The 23,231-nt window shown below is 39.9% G+C and overlaps 1 protein-coding gene across 1 annotated transcript; it reads left to right on the forward strand.

The window, feature by feature from the left end:
• Window positions 1-5,699: 5,699 nt before the first annotated feature.
• Window positions 5,700-7,844, forward strand: LOC129866047 (uncharacterized). The gene is made up of 5 exons (XM_055939178.1): window positions 5,700-5,754; window positions 5,995-6,033; window positions 6,310-6,558; window positions 6,756-7,010; window positions 7,198-7,844. Exons 1-5 carry the CDS (start codon window positions 5,700-5,702, stop codon window positions 7,464-7,466), a joined length of 867 nt encoding a protein of 288 aa, XP_055795153.1. The 3' UTR covers window positions 7,467-7,844.
• Window positions 7,845-23,231: the final 15,387 nt, after the last annotated feature.

Genomic DNA, 23,231 nt, shown 5'->3' on the forward strand with positions numbered 1-23,231 from the left:
GATAGAGGGCGCTATTTTCACTTTGGGGAAAAATCGTGCCCAATTTAAACGGCCTCGTACTCTATTCTTGCTCGTACAATATGCATATTATTATTACTATTGGATAGAAAACACTCTCAAGTTTCTAAAACCGTTTGAATTATATCTGTGAGTAAAACAGAACTCATTTTGCAGCAAACTTCCTGTCAGAAAGTGAAAAATCTGAAATCAAGACTCTGTTCCAGGGCCTGCCTATCATTTTGCTTGAAATGTATGACTATACATGCACTTCATACGCCTTCCACTAGATGTCAATAGGCTGTGAGAGGTGAAATGGGGTTTCTAGGTATTTCTATGGTCAAAAGAGAGCGCTTGGAATGACATGACCCCCGAATTCCTTTGTTCAGGAAGCGCATAAAGGTCACCAGTATTGGCTTCTGAAAAGCATTCGCTATAGACGCCTAATATCTCCGGCTTTGATTTTATTTGATAAATGTGATAATATCATCGTAAAGTATGTTTTTTCAATATAGTTTTATCCGATTATTGAAAAATTTTCGGGAGTTTAGGCGTGTTGCGTTCTTTGCGTTTGGTGACGAAGGAGAGCTTAGCGCCACTTGGCTAGTTTCGCTTGCTCATTCGAGAGGGAAAAATGCCATTCTAAAACCAAACAACGATTGCCTGGACAAAGGACCCAATGTACAACATTCTGATGGAAGATCATCAAAAGTAGGACCCATTTATGATGTTATTTCATATATCTGTCGAACATGTTTACTTTTAGTTTGCGCCCAGATTTTGGGCTCTCTCTCGCTATAACGTAAGCTGCATGTCGTAATGAAGTTATTTTTAGAATTCTAACACGGCGATTGCATTAAGAACTAGTGTATCTATCATTTCTTATACAACATGTATTTTTTAGTAAATTTATGAATAGTTATTTGGTCAGAATAGGTGAGTGTCAGAAATATATCCGGACATTCTGGGAAAAAGATGCTAAGTTTTCACAATGTATAACCACGGATTTCAGCTCTAAATATGCACATCTTCGAACAAACTATATATGTATTGTGTAATATGATGTTATAGGACTGTCATCTGATGAAGTTTATGAAGGTTAGTGAAAAAATTAATATATTTTGCTGGTTTATTCGCTATCGCTAACGTGCCTATTGCTATCGCTAACGTGCCTTGAATGAATGAATGCGGTTGTGTGGTAGGCTATTGTAGTAAGCTAATATAATGTTATATTGTGTTTTCGCTGTAAAACACTTAAAAAATTGGAAATATTGGCTGGATTCACAAGATGTTTGTCTTTAATTTGCTGTACACCATGTATTTTTCAGAAATGTTTTATGATGAGTATTTAGGTATTTCACGTTGGTCTCTATAATTACTCTGGCTGCTTCGGTGCTATTTTTGATGGTAGCTGTGATGGTAGCTGCAATGTAAAACTGATTTATACCTCAAATATGCAAATTTTTCTAACAAAACATAGATTTATTGTATGACATGTTATAAGACTGTCATCTGATGAAGTTGTTTCTTAGTTAGTTTGGTTGGTTCTTGGTTAGTTTGGTTGGTTATGTGCAAGCTACCTGTGCTGTGAAAAATGTCTGTGCTTTTTTGTATTTGGTGGTGAGCTAACATAAATATACGTGGTGTTTTCGCTGTAAAACATTTTCAAAATCGGACATGTTGACTGGATTCACAAGATGTTTATCTTTCATTTGCTGTATTGGACTTGTTAATGAGTGAAAGTATAAAAATATTTTTTTGAATTTCGCGCTCTGCCTTTTCAGTGGAATGTGGGAGGAGTTCCGCTAGCGGAACCCCGGGGCTAGACAGGTTAACAATTGTTGGAAAAATTACTTGTGTCATGCACAAAGTAGATGTCCTAACCGACTTGGCAAAAACTATAGTTTGTTCACAAGAAATTTGTGGAGTGGTTGAAAAACGAGTTTTAATGACTCCAACCTACGTGTATGTAAACTTCCGACTTCAACTGTATTATCTTACATTAAGTGCTATTTGAATATGCAGATCATTTAGAATGCACCCTGAAATATTGTTCTATTGTTTTTGAGATGACAGAAAACATTCGATTTCATTGTTCATATTTTCAATTGACAATAAAATACTGTATTTTACTGCACTGGGTAGATTATTTTATCATTGTACATTTAATGTTTATTACAGTCATGTAGAATGGCTTAAACTTCAGAATGTTTCCATGGACAGAATCAACAACAAAAAAGTGTGCCACTTTGTGTGGTAAATTACTGGCTTGATAAGATGGCTCATGTAATGTTTATTATGCAACAGATGCTACTTTGCATTCTTCAAAATGTTGTCACGGGTATGTAGCTATGCCTTCTTGCCTTTTACCAGAGATATCTGATCTGTCAGGTGATTGGGTAAGTAGATTTAATCACATATGTGATTATTACCTAATGTAAGGGTAGAAAATATCATCACTTGTCTGAGGAGACAACATTCCCTGCAGAGGGCCAAACATAGAGAATCCCTTTATCAGACATCTCTCTGCTTCTCATCCTTATGACAGATAAGAGCAGTCATCTCGATCCATTTACTGTAGCGTATGGATAACATTCCCAATGGTTATGTTCCCATGTCTATACTAGCAGACCACTTAGAATGAACAAATTAATTTGACATGCATTCAAAGTAGTGTGATGGTGTGAATTTTGGAACAGAGCTCTGGTGCCAACGAATTGGTCTTTCCCAGCAGGATATAGAGTTGCAGGGTGGGGTAATGACTTGAGTTGAGTTGAGTTTATTTTATTTTTACAGGGACAGTGCACATTAATCAACGTTTCAGTAAAAGTGCCGGTTTTAGCCAGCCGGCTAATTTTCAACCGTAGTCCCTGGGCAGGTTATTAAAAACAATTACAATATAGACAATAGCAACATAGAACAAGACATAGCATACAGACATAGCAACATAGGACAAGCAAGACGTAGCATACAGGCAGCGCAACATAGAACAAAAAGCAGCAAGACAAAATTCATAAAAGCAACAAAGTGTTTCCACACCTCACAAGTTACAGACAACAGACATGGAAAGCGGCAACACACAGCTAGGGACCATGTTCACAAATCTGATTGACCTTTAGCCATGTCTTCAAGCATTTTGATGCACCGTTTCTGTCCTTCCCAATCTATGTAGTTAATAAGGTTAAAGGGGTGACTGGTAGGAAATGTGTTTCATGTGTTATGGAAAACATTATTTTGCCCCAAGTGTAACTGTTGTGCTGAAGAGATGCTTAATCAGTATCAGCCATACCTTTTGTTTTATAGTGATGTTTGCTGACTTATACCATCTGATATTGTTTTGTTTCAGTTACCACAGTAACCACCACGAGGACAGGAGGTGGGCCTCTTCTTTTTCAGTATTTAGAATAATCACATTCAGGCATTTAGTGTATTTCTTAGGAACACACATTTCAATTTGAGCAAGGCTGAGGAACAAGTTACATTGTAATAAGTCAGATGAGGCCTAAGAAACATTACCTTCTTTACTCATTTTCACTATTATCCTCAGTTACAAATGTCTGAGAATCCTGATCAACTACCAACAAGATCAGTGCCCTCATGTTACTGTAAAGACAGATTTAGCCACTCTCCAGTACTTAACTGCCAAAATAAATGTTGAATGAAGGGAGAAAGTAGTAAATTAACCAACATTAATATGGATTTATTTTCTGTCCCTTTTCAGATGGAGTTTTTACTGCTGTGCTGTCCTTTGGATTTGTACCTTTGACTTCCATGTTACACCCTGGGTCAACTGAAGTACACTACTGGGTTGAGGCATTCACCTACAAAGCCACCGGTGCCAAGTGTCACGTTGCATAAGGATGGGAGACAGGCGCAGGAATATGTTATAGGGTTTTTTAATTCTCGACCCAAAACAAAGAGAGGTGTAAACCTCTAATATAATTCACGGGATGAAACCTGAGTGGCGCAGTGGTCTAAGGCACTGCATCTCAGTGCAAGAGGTGTCACAGCAGACCCTGCTTGAAATTCAGGCTGCATCACATCTGGCTGTGATTGGGAGTCCCATAGGGTGGGTCACAATTGGCCCAGCGTCGTCTAGGTTTGGCTGGTGTAGGCCATCATTGTAAATAAGAATTTGTTCTTAACTGACTTGCCTAGTTAAATAAAGGTTAAAAAAATACCAAGTGCACAAAAATATACGTAGCACCAAAAACGGAATAAAACAGAGCAGAGGTACTCACAAGACCAATGGACATAGGACAATGATCGACAAGGAAAATGGGTAACAGAGGGCACATATATGCACATACTAATCAGGGGGAATGGAAACCAGGTGTGCGTAATGAGACAAGACAGCCCGGGGTTGGTGGTGATGATCCAGTTCAGTGACACCTAGAAGGCCAGTGACGTAGACCTCCGGAGCTGGTGAACGGAATGAGCAGTAGTACCGGGGGAATCCGTGACACCAACGGTCACATTATTCCACATTTTGTTGTGTTACAGACTGAATTCAAAATGTATTAATTTTTTTTTTTTCTCACCAAACAACACACAATATCCCATAGTGGAATTATGTTTAAAAAAAAAAAAAAATCTATAAAAAAGGAAAAACAGAAATATCTCATTTACATAAGTATTCACATCCCTTAGTAGATTTGAATATACCCTTGAATATACCCTTGATTACATTTTGGATGGTGTATCAATACACCCAGTCACTACAAAGATACAGGCGTTCTTCCTAACCTAGTTGCCGGAGAGGAAGGAAACCGCTCAGGGATTTCACCATGAGCCCAATGGTGACTTTAAAACAGTTATAGAGTTTAGTGGTTGTGATAGGAGAAAACTAAGGATGGATCAACAACATTATAGTCACTCCACAAAACTAACCTAATTGACAGAGTGAAAAGAAGGAAGCCTGTCCAGAATACAAACATTCCAAAACTGCAATAAATGTGACAAAGCAATTAACTTTTGGTCCTGAATACAAAGTGTTATGGTTGGGGCAAATCCAATACATTTACAGAGTACCACTGGTGGCTGCATCATGTTATAGGTATGCTTGTAATCGTTACAGACTGGGGAGTTTTTCAGGATAAATTAGAAAAGAAATTGACCCAAGCACAGGCAAAATCCGAGAGGAAAATCATAGTGGTTCAGTCTGCTTCCTAAAGCTAAAGTAAAAGTCTCTTTCATACACAACTTTTTGAGGTCAAATGTAATTACATTAAAAGAACAAAAGGTATGACATCATTGCACTCTATTTGACTTTCGATAAGAGATTCTGGTAAAAGCCATGCCCTGAAACCAAGTTCTCGACACTTCTATATTTGTCATACGTACTACACATATGGTCTCTAATCTTTCCTCCAATTGGTTCTGTCTATTACAAATAGTGAATGAATTGACTTCAGCTCCCAAGGACCAGGGAAGGAGAGTTGGAGACCACTTATTTTATACCTCAGTACACTGCCCTCTACATGTTAGTTCACACTAAAAGCTGTCAGTTCTGTTGTGTATTTAATGGTCACTACAGAAATAATGTGTTTTAAATGGGCAGGTTTAAATGGGCAGGGCAGGTTTGCTCCGAGTCTGTTCTGTCTGATAAGATGTGTTTGTTTACCTTCTCACTCTACTACTTGACTCTGTAACAGTCCCATATTTCCTGGTGTCCATTCAATTCACTCCATCGCTGCGAGACAATGAAGGATACACACACCCTGCTCAATCTGCTTCTGCTGCTAGTGTACCTAGCAGGTAATATGATTTAAAATATATATAACAACATTGTTTTATGATAATATTTTGCGAACATTTATTTTTGAGGATACAAAAGTCGGTTTGATATCAGTCAGTAGGTCTGGACACTTACTGTTAAGCTTTGTAACTATATATACCTTCAATGTCTACAGAGGTCCAGCTTTTGTTTGGGTGAAAATAGTGAAAAACATTATAATGTGTTGATGATAGACTGTGGCTGTTCCTATGAACTTCCAGGATCAACTTGGACCACTGATGGAGGGAGTGGCAGTACCAGTAAGTAAACCACATCACATAATAGCCAAGCCAAATTATTACAGGATGGAACACATTGCTGCATTGATGGGAATGTTGGGTACTTTGAATAATGACTGTGATAGTAGGGTAGTACTATAACCTATCAGCTAACTACAGAAGTGAAGGCCTTTTGTTGGATTATCGTTGAAGTAATTTATAACTGTTACAAGAATACATTTACACCCTGTATCAAATAAATCCTTCATTCTAAAACCGGTAGGCCTACATTGCCTGATTGTGCACTGTAATTTTCAGATGGTCCCTTGGAACTAACCATTGTGGGACCTGACTTTGTTAAAGTGGGCGTGCCACGCAGCTTTGACTGTGCCGCCCAGTGCTCTCCCTCCTGCAGCTACAGAATGAGTATCTACGGGCAGATTTGGCAGGGCAACAAGCTGTTGTTCACAGCTCGCCAATGGGAGGAGTCCCTAAACCTTACATGCACTGCAAGGAATGATGACTCTGGGAGGTCCTCTACAGTATCAAAGATACTGCAGGTTTTAGGTGCGGGGGTGGTTTGTTGGTTTTTATGCCACTTCACCTGATATTAGGAATGGATTGATAATTCAATGTGTTGTAATTTACTGACAAGATGTCTGGATTACATGATTAGTGCTAGATTAAATTATTTTGCTCACGTTATTCACATTGATTGTAGGATCTAGACTATTATCTAAATGTGTATGTGTTCCTCCTTTTAGCTGGACCAACCAACGTATCGATCACAGGCCCTGCCCTGATGACCCCAGGGGCCCCTCAAAGCTTCCAGTGTAACGCCGACTGCCGTCCCTCCTGCAACTACACCTGGAAGATAAAGGGCCGATGGCTCGGGGGACAGGGGAGCGAGATTATCGTAACTCCCGAAGAGTTGGCCACCTCTGTTACCCTGAACTGCAAGGCCATCAACAGTGTGTCTGGGCTCTATGCCATGGCAACCAGGAAAATACCTGTGACATGTAGGTTGTTGGGAGATTTAATTGTAATGCAATTGTCCATCTCCACATCAATAGCTTCATCTATCAATATACACACATTCCCTTACATAGTATATAGTGTATATTTGATGATTCAAGAGTGATGTTGGGGTTTTGGTGGAAGTGATATTTGAACCCGTTTCTTCCTTTAATTTTTGTCTCCTACCAGCTGGTCCATCAGAGGTCCACATCATAGGCCCAGAATCTGTTGCAGTCGGCTTCAAGTCCATGTTTCAGTGCATTGCCAAATGCACTCCCGCCTGTGACTACCACTGGACCATTGATGGTCACACTGTCCATGGCAGTGAGATGGAGATGACGGTCGAGCACCATGTGAAGCCAGAGAAGATTATGTGCCACGCTCAGAATACGATCTCAACTCATTTTGAGGTGGTCACAAAGACCGTACGAGTGGAAGGTACAACAGAAATCTCCTGATTATTCATTTTAGCAACTACCTTAATTTTAGGAGCCTAAATCTTTAACTGATGTATATGGTCTTTTATGATGCTGTCATAAACATTATTTGACCTAATATCATGTTTTTTTGTGTTCCTTTTGGAATGTTTTTGTGTGTGTGAGAGACAATGAAAAAAAAAAGATCCTCTGAAAACAATATGCTTGTCAAGTTGTGTCCAGGTTGTGTTTGTACAAGCAGACCATCTCTGGGAGGAAGTGTCAGCATTGGACAGCAGCTGAAACTGGGTCCCGATTGAGTACGAACACTCCTTGCTGACAATGACACCAGGCTCCAAAGAATTAAAGCTGTAAAACAGGAAAATAGACTGAAAATAGACAAGACATTATAACCTTGCACACCAGCTACAGTGCCTTCAGAGAGTATTCACACTCCTTGACTTTTCCCACATTTTGTTGTGTTAGTCAGATTTTTAAATGTTATAAATGTACATTGTTTTGTCACTGGCCTACACACTACCCAATAATGTCAATGTGGAATTATGGTTATTTGTATTTTTTTTTAACTGATTATTTAAAAATGAAAAGATTAGATGTCTTGAATCAATAAGTATTCAAACCCTTTGTTATGGCAAACCTAAATAAGTTCAGGAGTAAAAATGTGCTAAACAAGTCACAATAGTGTTTAACATCACTTTTTGAATGACTACCTCACAAATACAATTATCTGTAAGGTCCCTCAGGAGAGCATTTCAAACACAGATTCAACCACAAAGACCACAAAGATTTTCCAACGCCTTGCACAGAAGGGCACCTATTGGTAGATGGGTATAAATGAATAAAAAAGCATTGAATATCCCTTTGAGCATGGTGAAGTTATTAATGACACTTTGGATGGTGTATCAATACACCCAGTCACTGCAAAGATACAAGTGACTTTCCTAACTCAGTTGATGGAGAGGAGGGAAACCACTCAGGGATTCCACCATGAGGCCAATGGTGACGTTAAATCAGTTACATAGTTGAATGGCTGTGATAAGAGAAAACTAAGGATGGATCAACACCATTGTAATTAACAAAACTAACCCAATTGAAAGAGTGAAAAGAAGGAAGCCTGTACAATATAAAAAATATTCCAAAACATGCATCCTGGTTGCAACAAGGCACTACAGTAAATCTGCAATTCACTTTTTTGTCCTGAATACAAAGTCTTATGTTGGGGCAAATCCAATACAAGTAAAGAACAAGATGGCCCACACACTGTTGAAGCTCCCAATTCACCGCTTTATTGACAATGTTTCGACCCGAAACGGATCTACGTCAGGTCAAATCCAAGACGGCCCACACACTGTTGAAGCTCCCAATTCACCGCTTTATTGACAATGTTTCGACCCGAAACGGATCTACGTCAGGTCAAATCCAATACAGCACATTACTGAGTACCACTCTCCATATTTTCAAACATAGTGGTGGCTGCATCATGTTATGGGTATGCATGTAATCGTCAAGGACTGTGAAGTTTTTGGAGCTAAATAAAATCATGGAATGGAGCTAAGCACAGGCAAAATCCTAGAGGAAAACCTGGTTCAGTCTGCTTTCCACCAGACACTGGGAGATTAATTCACCTTTCAGCAAGACAATAACCTAAAACAAATCTAAACAAGAGTTGCTTACCAAGAAGACATTGAATATTCCTGAGTTAAATCTGCTTGAAAATCTATGGCAAGACCTAAAAATGGTTGTCTAGCAATGATCAACAACAAATTTGACAGAGCTTGAAGAATTTTGTTGCACAGTCCAGGTGTGGAAAGCTCTTAGAGATTTACCCAGAAAGACTCACAGCTGTAATCGCTGCCAAAGGTGATTCTATTGTTTTGGATACTTATCTAATCAAGATATATGTCACGCCCTGACCTTAGAGATCCTTTTTTGTCTCTATTTGGTTTGTCAGGGTGTGATTTGGGGTGGGTATTCTATGTTCTATTATTTGTATTTCTATGTTTTGGCCGGGTAGGGTTCTCAATCAGGGACAGCTGTCTATTATTGTCTCTAATTGAGAACCATACTTCGGTAGTGTAACTGCTTTCCTCCTCCTCTTCATCAGAAGAGGAGGAGCAGGGATCGAACCAAAATACAGCTGAGTTTGTAGACATGATTTATTAAAGAAAAAAAACACGAAAACACGAACTTGACTAATAAACTAACAAAACAAATAAACGGTGTAGACAGATCTGAACGACGGACTCACATAACACACGAGAACGCACGAACAGGGAAAAAAGCCTACACATAAATGACACTGAACAAACAAACCGAAACCAGTCCCGTGTGGCGTAACGACATACACAAACACAGGAGACAATCACCCACAACGAACACTGTGAAAACACCTACCTAAATATGACTCTTAATTAGAGGAACGCCAAACACCTGCCTCTAATTAAGAGCCATACCAGGCAACCCATAAACCAACATAGAAACAGAAAACATAGAATGCCCACCCAAACTCACGTCCTGACCAACTAACACATATAACAAACTAACAGAAATAGGTCAGGAACGTGACAGGTAGCCCTTTTGCCCACCGGTCTTTGTGGGAAGTTGACTTTGTTTGTGGCACATAGCCTTAAGCTTCACGGTTTGTTTTGTATTGTTTATCGTTTTTGTCTGTATTTCCAATAAAAAAGGAATATGTACACTCACCACGCTGCACCTTGGTCCACTTCATTCAACGGCCGTGACAATATAAGTGTTTTATTTTCATATTTTATTTGCACATTTTAGAAATTTTTTCCGACTTTGACATTGTAGAGGATTTTGTGTAGATCGTTGACAAAAAAATACAGTTAAATCAATATTAATCCCACTTTGTAACACAACACAACGTTGAAAAAGTGAAGTTCATCTGATATGAATAAGCTCTTACAATGCAATGACAATGAAAATGACTGGTCCTGCTTGGTCTGTGGCATCGGCCTGAAGTATGGAGTCAGTTGTTGTTACCATTCCTAACTTTCCACCAGTGGTGGAAAAAGTACTACATTCTCATACTTGAGTAAAAGTAAAGATACCTTAATAGAAAATGACTGAAGTAAAAGTGAAAGTCACCCAGTAAAATACTACTTGACAAAAAGTCTAAAAGTATTTGGTTTTAAATATACTTAAGTATCAAAAGTAAATGCAGTTGATAAAAAATCAAAAGTAAAAGTACAATTAACAAAAAATTCCTTATATTAAGCAAACCAGACGGCACAATTTTCATGTTTTTTTTATTGGATAGCCAGGGTCACACTCCAACACTCAGACATAATTGAAAAATAAAGCATTTGTGTTTAGTGAGTCCGCCAGATGAGAGGCAGTAGGGATGACCAGGGATGTTCTCTTGATAAGTGTGCGAATTTGACCATTTTCTGTCTTGCTAAGCATTGAAAATGTAACGAGGACTTTTGGGTGTCAGGGAAAATGTATGGAGTTAAAAGAACATAATTTTCATTAGGAATGTAGTGAAGTAAAAGTAAAAGTAGTCAAAAATATGAATAGTAAAGTAAAGTAAAGTACAGATACCTACTGAAACTACTGAAGTAGTACTTTAAAGTATTTTTACTTAAGTACTTTCCACCACTGCTTTCCACCAGCACTGTACTGCACTGTACCATCCTCCGGTCCAACCAGCTGTGGGATGTTGACCCCAATGATTTCTATAAACCCTGGATTGTGATGCTATGTATTGACCATTGAGAGGCTATGAAGCCATCGGTCGGCCATATTTGCACTCCCCAGTAGGAGCAATTCTCCATAGGAATGAATGGAATTTACTGTATATATAAATCATTTGTCTACCACTGTCACAGTGCTGTCCTTCATCGCGCCAGCAATCTCACACAAAGTGTTCACTCTGGTCTTTCTGCTGAAAGACAAATTCCAGAACAAAAAATGATTTAGTAAAATATGAGGCTTACCCTGACACACATGGGTAAGTTGATGGGTCATGTAAACAAATTCAATAGAATGTTATATAGATGGGGGATACAATCATCCCAGCTCTGCAGATTTTGCTGCAAAGAGACACAATTATTAGATCATTTGTTTTGTTACTGTCCATATGTACAGTACTGTAGCTTGTTTTGGTTGCAGGTTCAGGAATGGCTGAAGAATTGCAACATTTACCGGTAGCTAACTCTGCAAATAGCACTGCTGGGTGATTTAAAAAGTCATAGTCAATCGATCAATAATATAATAATAATCTCAGCAAAAATGTTTATCTTTAATTTACAGTCTGTATAAACTATGAGAATAGAAAGATTATTTTGTGAAACATCACAGCACAGTTGAAAAATATATGCCAAATAGAAATCAAAACTGTTCAGAAATAGATGGGTGGAGTGGAGCTGAAGGATGGGACTAAAAACAAACAAAAGATAACTATTGTAAAATATACTGTGTCCGTAAAATGTATACGCTGGAAGTAGTAGCCTAAGTGTTGTTGTCCATTCGTTTACTCCAATTAGGAGAGGGGTGGTAGGGTTAGGGGAAAATAATAAAATAAAATATATTTTATATATATGATATATACTGTACACTGTATATTTACAAAAAATATATTTATGGGGGATTGGAAAGGATGCAGACAATTACATTGATGGAAGCCACAACCTCTCTGTAATATTAAAGCTGTCAGATACTCCAGTGAGTTTAATTTTCTCCAATTAGTGTAATTTGTTCAGAAATAAAGTAAAATAAAAATCATTAGAAATAAGATATTCTCCTCTTTTCTACTGTAGGTATGTAAATCCTAATTTGTTTATATTATCGATATTCATAAAAACATTGAAATAATAACATATTTTTCTATTTTCGCAGACACCGATGCAGAAACCCAGGTTGAATACCCCTGATCTAACCCGCTGGCTTCTGAAGCCCCCATGAGCTCCCGAGTCAAGAAGCAGTCTAGCTAATGAGCTAGTGTCGCAAATTAGCATTTTGCTAGCTAGTTGAGGTGGTTTACAAGAAAACATATTTTTGCTAACAGATGATGGGGTTCCCTTGGTCGCCGGTTTGCCTGGTCCCCGGGCATGAAAAGGTTGAAGACCTTGGGTTAGATGATTCCCCGAGACACTGTAGCTAGCTAGCAAGACCTGCTCAGCAACAATGTTATTGGGATGCGGCAATGTTGGATTAGTCTTTTAATTCTGAGTTAAATGTAATTGAAGTAAGTGGTTACTACTGGTTCAAATCCAAGGTGAGAGAAACTATCAAGTCCTGTATTTTGGTAAGAGCTCAGAGTGATGTCACACGACCAATTCTTAATAGTTTCCTTATTAGGGGTTCACGGTGAAGCTACCTATTGTTATTTTTAAATTGTCTTTTTCTTTTACATCTTCAAATATCTCAAGCATAGATTGGTAACTTTTTTCTAATTTGACACACAGGAGCTATGTTGGCCTATAGGTGGTGCTGATAAAAGTGGTCCCACTTCAACCCTCATATCCACCACCCCATTTGACTTAGCGACTTGAAACTTTGTATGTAGGTGTCTTTCCTTACGCTGAACAAATTTGCCTCACGGACAGTGGTGGAAAAATAACTCAATTTTCATACTTGAGTAAAAGTAAAGTTACTTAAAAAAAAAAAATAAATAAATAAAAATGTGAAAGTATCCCGGGAAAATACTACTTATACATCTGGTTTTAATATGCTTAAGCATCGAAAGTAAATGTATTTGCTAAAATATATTTTAGTATCAAAAGTAAAAGTATAAATAATTTCAAATTCCTTATATTAAGCAAACCAGGCTGCATAATTTTCTTATTTTAGGGATGACCAGGGATTTTCTTATTTTAGGGATGACCAGGGATTTTCTTGTTTTAGGGATGACCAGGGATTTTCTTGATTTAGGGAGGACCGTGGATTTTCTTGTTTTAGGGAGGACCAGGGATTTTCTCTTGATAAGTGCATGAATTGGACCAGTTCCCTGTCCAGCTTAGCATTCAAAATGTAACGAGTACTTTGGGGTGTCAGAGAAAATGTATGGAGTAAAAAGTCCATAATTTTACTTCGAAATGTAGTGGACAAAAAGTAAAAGTTGTCCAAAATATAAATAGTAAAGTAAAGTACAGATACCCCAAAAACCTTTGCACTGGGATTAAAATGTAATTTTTGTAAAAATATATGACGGTTATAAACACACAAAATAAAGGAGTCTAGTGATTAAATATGTAGATATAGAGTGTAGATGCATGAAGACACAATGACATTTACCTTTTTTTGAATACTGTGGAGCTCCAAGGATTCAGGGTTATTGTATCCAGAGTCCACTTCCAACTGGACAACTAGTATAATTTGTGATGGGCTCTACAATGTGAAAAGCATTACATGGATGATGGAATACAACTGCAAGAAATGGTTGTGTGAAATGTTAATGCGAAATTAGGTTCAAACCAGAGTTTCTGACACTGTTGACACAAACAAATCAAACTGTATTTCATACACAACTGTGTGAGGTTAAATGTAATTACATTAAAAGAACCAAAAGTATGACATCATTGCACTGTATTTGACTTTCACTAACAGATTCTGGTACAAGCCACGCCCTGAAACCAAGTTCTCGACACGCCTATATTCGTCGTACACTCATGTATTACACATATGGTTTCTAATCTTTCCCTCCAATTGGTTGTCTATTACAAATAGGGAATAAATTGACTTCAGCTCCCAAGGACCAGGGATGGAGAGTTGGAGACCACCTATTTTATACCTCAGTACATTGCCCTCTATATGTTAGTTCACAGTAAAAGCTGCCAGTTGTGTTTCGCCCTATTTAATGGTCACTCCAGAAGTAATGTATTTTAAATGGCGTGTTGAGGTGGACAGGCTCAAGGCAGGGCAGGTTTGCACTCAGTCTGTTCTCTCTGATAAGATGTGTACCTTCTCACTCTACTACTTGACTATGTAAGAGTCCCACATTTCCTGGTGTCCATTCAATTCACTCCATCGCTGCGAGACAATGAAGGATACACACACCCTGCTCAATCTGCTTCTGCTGCTAGTGTACCTAGCAGGTAATATGGTATGAAAAAACAACAACATTGTTTTGAGATCATGTATTATTGAGGATGCCAAACTCGCTTTGACATCAGTCAGTAGGTCTGCATGTTCTGGACATTGCCTGTTAACTTAAGCTCTGTAACCATGTATGTGTTCAGTGTCTGCTGAGGTTAAGCTTTTGTTCGGACAATGGGCTAACATATTTGGGTCTAAGCATAATGATAGTTTTAGTGTTACATATACATTATAATGTCTTGATGATAGACTGTGAGGCTGTTTTTATGAACTTCCAGGATCAGCTGTGACCACTGATGGAGGGAAGGACAGTACTGGTAAGTAAATCACAGACACATACTAGTCAACGTATTATAGTATGGCAACATCATTATTTGGAGTGTTGGGTCCTCTGGACTGTACCTGTGGTAGGGCAGTAGTGCTAGCAGCTAGCAGCTAACTACTGTACAGAAATGAGGGGTCAATTTGAAATGCCATGACTTTTTATTTTATTATCGTTGTAGTAATTTATCCCTATTACAAGTAAATTTACACCCTGTGTTTCCCTAAAATACGGTAGGCCTACATTACCTGATTGTGCACTGTAATTTTCAGATGTTCCCTTGGAACTAACCATTGTGGGACCTGACTTGTGACTGTGGGCGTGCCATACAGTTTTGACTGTGCCGCCCAGTGCTCTCCCTCCTGTAGCTACAGAATGAGTATCGACGGGCAGAATGGACAAGGCAACGAGCTGTTCTTCACAGCTCGCCAATGGGAAGAGTCCCTAAACCTCACATGCACTGCAAGGAATGATGACTCTGGGAGGTCCTCTACAGTATCAAAGATAATGCAGGTTTTAGATGGGTGGGTGGTTTGTTGGTTTGTTTTTATGACACTTAACACTTAACCTGAAATTAGTGGTGCATGGTCTTTGTGGTATTTGGAATGGAGTGATAATTCAATGCCTTATAATTTACGGACATGATGTCTGGATTACTGGATTAGTGCTAGATTCAATTATTTTGCTCATGTTTTTCACATTGGTTGTAGGATCTAGACTATTATCTAAATGTGTATGTGTTCCTCCATTTAGCTGGAACAACCAACGTATCGATCACAGGCCCTGACTTGATGACCCCAGGTGCCCCACAAAGCTTCCAGTGTTACGCCGACTGCCGCCCCTCCTGCAACTACACCTGGGGCATAAAGGGCCGATGGCTCGGGGGACAGGGGAACGAGATTACCGTAACTCCAGAAGAGTTGGCCACCTCTGTTACCCTGAACTGCAAGGCCATCAACAGTGTGTCTGGGCTCTATGCCATGGCAACAAGGACAATACCTGTGACATGTAGGTTGTTGGGAGTTTTAGAGCTTCCTCAAACAATTGTAGATTCTCTATTGTCATTAGTGTAATGCAATTGATCATATCCATAACCAGGGCCGGATTAAGAAATCATAAGCTCCGGGGCTTTGTGTTTTTATAGGTCCCCTGGTTGTTTTTTTGGGGGAGTCCTCTCAAACCCCTTACAGGCTTGGGTCCAGGGGCTTCGGCCCCTGTAAGCCCCTGCATTATCCCGACCCTGTCCACATCAATAGCTTGATCTATCAATATACACACTTCCCTTATCCAGTATACATTCTACATTTTATGATTAAAGAGTGATGTTGGGGTTTTGGTTGAAGTCATCCTTGAACCAGCTTCTTCCTTTACTTGTTGTATCTTATCAGCTGGTCCATCAGAGGTCCACATCATAGGCCCAGAATATGTTGCAGTCGGCTTCAAGTCCAAGTTTCGCTGTTCTGCCAAATGCATTCCAGTTTGTGACTACTGGTGGACCGTTGATGGTCACACTGTCTATGGCAGTGAGATGGAGATGATGGTCGAGCACCATGTGAAGCCAGAGAAGATTATGCGGCACGCTCAGAATACGGTCTCAACTAATTTTGAGGTGGTCATCAAGACCTTACGAGTGGGAGGTACAGCAGAAATGTCATGCTTATGCATTTTAATAACTACAGTCATAAAAAAACTACACCAGACGAATCAAAGTCAAATGAAATTGATTTATAAAGCCCTTATTACATCAGCAGATGTCACAAAGTGCTTATACAGAAACCCAGCCTTAAACCCCAAACATCAAGCAATGCAGATGTAGACGCACGGTGGCTAGGAAAACCTCCCTAGAAAGGCAGGAACCTAGGAAGAAACCTAGGGAGGAACCAGTCTCTAAAGGGCGGCCAGTACTCTTCTGGTTTTGCCGGGTGGAAATTATAAGAGTACATGCCCATTACGGCTAGATTGTTCTTCAAGATGTTCATTCATAGATCACCAGCAAGTTCAAATAATAATCACAGTGGTCGTAGAGGGTGTAGCAGGTCAGCCCCTCAGGAGTAAATGTCAGTTGGCTTTTTGGTGTTCCTTTTGTAATGTATTTTTTTGTGTGTTACAGATGATGAAAAATCCGTGGCCACACAGGCTGAACAGACTATAGACCTGCTTCTGTTCACCTTCACACTCTCACTCTACACCGTAATATCACCGTCATCCAGGAGAAGGTGGTTTTATACAAGGAAGTGATCTGTTCTCCACACGCATATCTGAATAATTTGAAAACATGTCGTCATTATTACAGCCAGTGATGGAACATGTGGTTTATTGGTAAAGAACAAAGAACAAACAGTGCCTCTCATATCAGGATGTTTAACCATATTTGCTGATGATAAGTGAAGTGGAAAGGCTTGGCTAAATCTTTCACTATCAAAGCACTATGTGTGTTTGTGCAAGCATCATCACGTGTATAGCCTATTTGGATTAAATATTTAATAAAGACACATTTACATTAATTTAGTTACATGTCTTTTTGCAATGTGTAACTTTTTCCAGACTTGAGATGGAGTTGAAACCTGCAAGCATGCCATCTTCATGGAAGGCACAGACTTTTAAGTAATGTATTTTAAATGCCGTGTTGAGGTGGACAGGCTCAAGGCAGGGCAGGTTCAGCTCAACACGCCCTTTAAAATACATTACTTCAAAGTCTGTGCCTTTGGATTTATTATTTTTATATATAGATCTTGTTTGCCCAAATAATTTACACTCCCAATATTTGTCTACAAACTGCATTACTGCAATAAACTACATGACAAACTGTTTTTGAAATTCTTAGTATTTTCTCTCAAATAAGTTCTGAAATAAGTACCTTAAATCAATTACCATCATAGTGAATTAAATATTTGAAATGTGAAATAGTTCCGTATTGTTAGTTGAAGTGCTATGTTCACATGTCGTCTGACTGATGAGTAGCATTAACTTCTCAACAGATGAGGGGCCCACCCTGCATCTACATCTACATTTTGCTCTTGAATGTAATCAACACGAGTAAATATTAAAACACACTTGATCATGGAGTGTGATTAGTCCATTGTTGATTATCACTGATTATATATCAGGAGCTCCTTTTATGGTACATAAGAACAATCAATGTTCCAGAGAGACAATGGTATCACCTACACACACACCCTCTCTATCTTTTCAAGTTTTTCCATGCATAACCCTTTTATCATCTTGAATTATAGTTACATTGGTTAAGTGAATTAATGCATTTTAAATGGAAAAACAATAAGTATCCTTTACTAATATAATTATTATACCAACAACCTCTGTATCTACATAAGAGCTATTCTACATAATAGGATAAACAGATTAAAAGATGTTTGCACACTTTCTTTTGTCTGTAACCTTCACCTGTCTGAATGGACGAGAAGCAAACAAAGTGACTGCTCCCTAGCTCAGGGACATGTCACTTGGCAGTATCAAAAGGCTCAGTCGCAGTAGATCAACGCCTATGAACACAAGAAACTAGCACGCACGCCCTAACCAGAACACAATGCCTTGAAGCTGATAACCAACATAAAGGTCCAAACACTAGCGGCCCTTTGCTGGCACTGTTGGATAATGTCTTGTTTTTGAATTGGTTCCTGATAAGATTGTCAGCCAGTTTTTTCTGAGGTATAAGGGTAGAACAGCTGTTGTGTGGACATTTCACTTAGTCACCCGGATCTCGGCAGCAGAACCATGGTTCTCCTCTGCACATTTAGTCTGCCTCTGCTGCTCACCTGCCTGGCAGGTAAGATACCACATTCAACTGAATCTGTTAGGGTTGAGGTCAAATCTTCTTCAAGTCAGGAATTACATTTGGTCATGCAATTTGTATCGTAAAACAAATTCTGAATTTTTCTGAATTGTCAAAGTAGCCAATAAGAAATAGTTTTGTAATGAAAATCCAAATGTTTTAAACAGAGAAGTGGCTGCATGCAATGTGTATCTAGGGCCTAGGCAATTTAAATGTGTTGTTAATGCTTTATAAGATAGTTCATGTAAAGTGAACCATTGTGATGGCATGGGATTATTTTTCTTTCTGTGTTTCTGTAGGAACACTTGCCAGTGAGAGAGAGCAGGGCAGGACATCGGAAGAAACCACACCATGTAAGATACATTAGGTTTCTGGCATCATTTCTAAGTGTACAAAATAAATGTATGCCAAAAATCTATATGCATTCATCACCCATTGTTTATCCTTACGCTAACATTATAACATTACGGTGAACAATAAAATATTAAAATCCACTTCGTCCTAATGTTTTTCACAATATGTGTATGACTCAGGGGCTTGTTTTCCATTCTGTCAGATGGGCCATCCTATGTGAAGATCAGTGGGGTGAACACAGTGACGGTGGAGGTTCCCTATGGCTTCCAGTGCTCAGCCAATTGCTTCCCAGCCTGCACCTTCACCTGGGCCAGAGGAGGGCTCACCACCCAGGGCCCAGAGCTCAACCTCCAGCTGAAGGAGCAGGTTCCTCCACAGGTCCTGATCTGTATGGCTATAAACCCCACCACTGGGAAGTCAGTGACGGTCAGCAAAACAGTCAACGTGACGGGTAGGCTACTTATAATCCGTTTTTATCAATCTAAACAAATATATAGAAATCATACTATGCCAACAGATGTTATGCTTTTGTGTCTCTGTACTGCACTTGCAAAGTTTGTGGAGCTCTGTTCTACACTATTCAACCTAATTCAACCCACGACAATTATTTATTTTCTAGCTGGACCGTCCAATATAAAGATCACAGGTCCTGATACACTGTCCAGTGGAGTGACGTCCAACTTTTCCTGCTCTGCTGATTGCTACCCGTCCTGCTCCTACACCTGGACAATTAGTTCTGAAGCACAAAGCACAGTGACCACCAAATATGGCCAAATCATCTCCGTCACACCTGACTCCTGGGAGATTGCAGATGAATTGATATGCGAGGCTCAGGACACTGTCTCACTCCTCTACATCTCAACCTATGTTACACCTTATGTGGCCAGTGAGTGGAATTGTCATTCTTTTCAACTTTGGAGTGGTCCATTGAAGTCACATTGGATAATTATTACTTCATTATGTTAGTCATATATTCTGTGTAAATTGTATTTTTAGAAAGTTCTAAGAGTTTACAATTAAACACACAATCAAGTGTTTACTTCTACCTCTTCCCAGGCGGACCGGGGGCCATTTTGATCACGGGTGCCAGCTCAGTGACAGTAGGAGACACTTACAACTTTGTGTGCTTTGTTGACTGCACCCCCTCCTGTAACTTTACCTGGACATTCAATGGAAAGATCTTCAATGGGGACGAGCTCCAGTTGCCCATCTTCCATAAGGGCGATAAGCCCATGGCTGGCAGTAAACTGGTGGTTACTGTTGATGAGTACAGGCACAATGAGGCACTGACGTGTGAGGCCAAGAATGTTGCCTCAGGGGCCTCTGCTGTTAGCACCAAGATCCTGAGTGTCACTGGCAAGTCAGAGTTTTTGTGACAAAAGAATTGTCACAAGTCAATATTTAGAATCAGATATTTGAAGGTGAAACCCACCATTTTGTAAAAGCCAACTCAAAAGTATTTAACTTGGTATCTCTCTGTTTAACTTCTGTCCTCTTCACCTCTTTTCCACTCCCCTGTCTTCCAGATCCTATCTCCGTACAGCCGGTGTCCCAGGACAAGCCCTTGGCACACCAGCCCTTCTCACTGCAGTGTGTGGGCTCTCAGAATCCAGCCTCCATTTTGTGGTTAAAAAATGGCCTCCCTATAACTGTGTCCGGCAGGGTCAGTCTCTCCCCCAACAACATCACTATGTCTTTTAGTCCTCTGCTCCAGTCTGATAGTGGGCTGTACCAGTGCATCGTTTCTCAGGGGGGAGCACCCATCAAAGGGGTTGGGTACCAACTGAATGTAAATTGTGAGTATGAGTATAGAGAGATAAATTATATTTATACAGCCATTTTTGCTCACCATACACCAGTATTTCAAGAAAGATCATAAAAGAGATCCAGTAACTATTTACAGGAGCAATTAGGGGTTAAGTGCTTTGCTCAAGGGCACAAGCATTTTTAACCCCAAGGCTACCTGCCACTCCTATGTGTGTGTGTGTGTGTGTGTGTGTGTGTGTGTGTGTGTGTGTGTGTGTGTGTGTGTGTGTGTGTGTGTGTGTGTGTGTGTGTATATATATATATATATACACAAATATCTTTATATATATATATATATACATACATACACACACACATATATATATATATGTGTGTTTACAAGCTAATCATAAAGATATTTCATGACATTTTCCAGATGGACCACTTCAAGCTGTTATCATCCAATCTGGCAAAGGCCCAGTAGGTAAAGTCCTGTATCTCCTGCCTGGATCAAAGACAGCCCTTCAATGTTCGGCCCTGTGCTACCCCACCTGTACCTACACCTGGATATACAAGGGGAGGCTGGCAGAGATGAACGCCTCCTTCTCCCTCACACCTGAGACCACCATGGATGGAGGACCCCTCAGCTGTGTGGCTTACAATTCAGTGACCAATGACAAGAGCACTGCCAATACCTCAGTTGTGTTAATTGGTGAGCAGCAGTTAGATTGTATTTGTCAAAAAATATTTCTGTGCAGACCTTGAAACTTGTCACTGTTGTATGAAGAATGAAAAGAGGTAGTGTAGAACAAACGAGCCATTCTAAACTCAGCAAAAAAAAGAAACGTCCCTTTTTCTGGACCGTCTTTCAAAGATAATTCATAAAAATCCAAATAACTTCACAGATTTTCATTGTAAAGGGTTTAAACACTGTTTCCCATGCTTGTTCAATGAACCATAAACAGTTAATGAACATGCACCTGTGGAATGGTCGTTAAGACACTAACAGCTTACAGACGGTAGGCAATTAAGGTCACAGTTATGAAAACTTAAGACACTAAAGACACTAAAAAACGTAGGACACTGAAAAACACCAAAAGAAAGATGCCCAGGGTCCCTGCTCATCTGTGTGAACGTGCCTTAGGCATGCTGCAAGGAGGCATGAGGACTGCAGATGTGGCCAGTGGAATAAATTACAATGTCCGTACTGTGAGACGCCTAAGACAGCGCTACGGGGAGATAGGACGGACAGCTGATCGTCCTCGCAGTGGCAGACCACATGTAACAACACCTGCACAGGATCGGTACATCCGAACCTCACATCTGCGGGACAGGTACAGGATAGCAACAACTGCCCGAGTTATACCATGAACGCACAATCCCTCCATCGGTGCTCAGACTCTCCGCCTATGGGCACAAGGCAGGTCCTGTAAGGCAGGTCCTCACCAGACATCACCGGCAACAACGTTGCCTATGGGCACAAACCCACCATCGCTGGACCAGACAGAACTGGCAAAAAGTGCTCTTCACTGACAAGTTGCGGTTTTGTCTCACCAGGGGTGATGGTTGGATTCGCGTTTATCGCCGAAGGGATAAGCGTTACATCGAGGCCTGTACTTGCAGGTGCCTTGGTGGAAGAGTGGGGTAACATCTCACAGCAAGAACTGGCAAATCTGGTGCAGTCCACGAGGAGGAGATGCACTGCAGTACTTAATGCAGCTGGTGGCCACACCAGATACCGACTGTTAGTTTTGATTTTGACCCCCCCTTTGTTCAGGGACACATTATTCCATTTCTGTTAGTCAGTTTATGTTCAGTTTGTCTTAGTTGTTGATTCTTATGTTCATACAAATATCTACACGTTAAGTTTGCTGAAAATAAATGCAGTTGACAGTGAGAGGACGTTTCTTTTTCTGCTGAGTTTAGATCTAATGTTGACCTTTCTTTCAGATGGACCATCTAACGTGACCATCTCAGGACCAGGTGCCCTAGAGGTAGGGGTCAAGGCCAGCTTCAAGTGTATTGCCCAGTGCTCTCCCTCTTGCAGCTACACCTGGAGTGTGTATGGTCGGACCATGCACGGCAGTGTGGTTGATATAACCGTCAACCGTCACGTGGCCACTGAGTCTTTCAGCTGCGAGGCACACAACACTATCACCGGGAAGACAGGCACAGTCAATGAGACACTCAGTGTCACAGGTATGGTCAAACTACTATGATCCATCAATTTAATTGGTCTTACAACACTTTCTACTACTCTAATCAACTGGCGACAGCATCTTGGGTAACAATTGTCATCCAACCAGCCAGTTACTGCCATAATTGTCATTTTAGTAGAAAAATGTTTTGAGCTTGTAATTTATCATAATGCATGTTTGCAAATTAGCTACAACAAACCTAATGAATACAACACAACTTTGGTGAAACCCGCATCTCATTAAGTAATAGTTGACTGCTTGGAACTTTTGGATATGAAGCTTCTCCCGACCGTGCCGTTCCGCCTGTAAAATGATTA

This window comes from Salvelinus fontinalis, chromosome 11 (assembly GCF_029448725.1).
Source record: "Salvelinus fontinalis isolate EN_2023a chromosome 11, ASM2944872v1, whole genome shotgun sequence".
In the NCBI taxonomy this organism is placed as follows: domain Eukaryota; kingdom Metazoa; phylum Chordata; class Actinopteri; order Salmoniformes; family Salmonidae; genus Salvelinus; species Salvelinus fontinalis.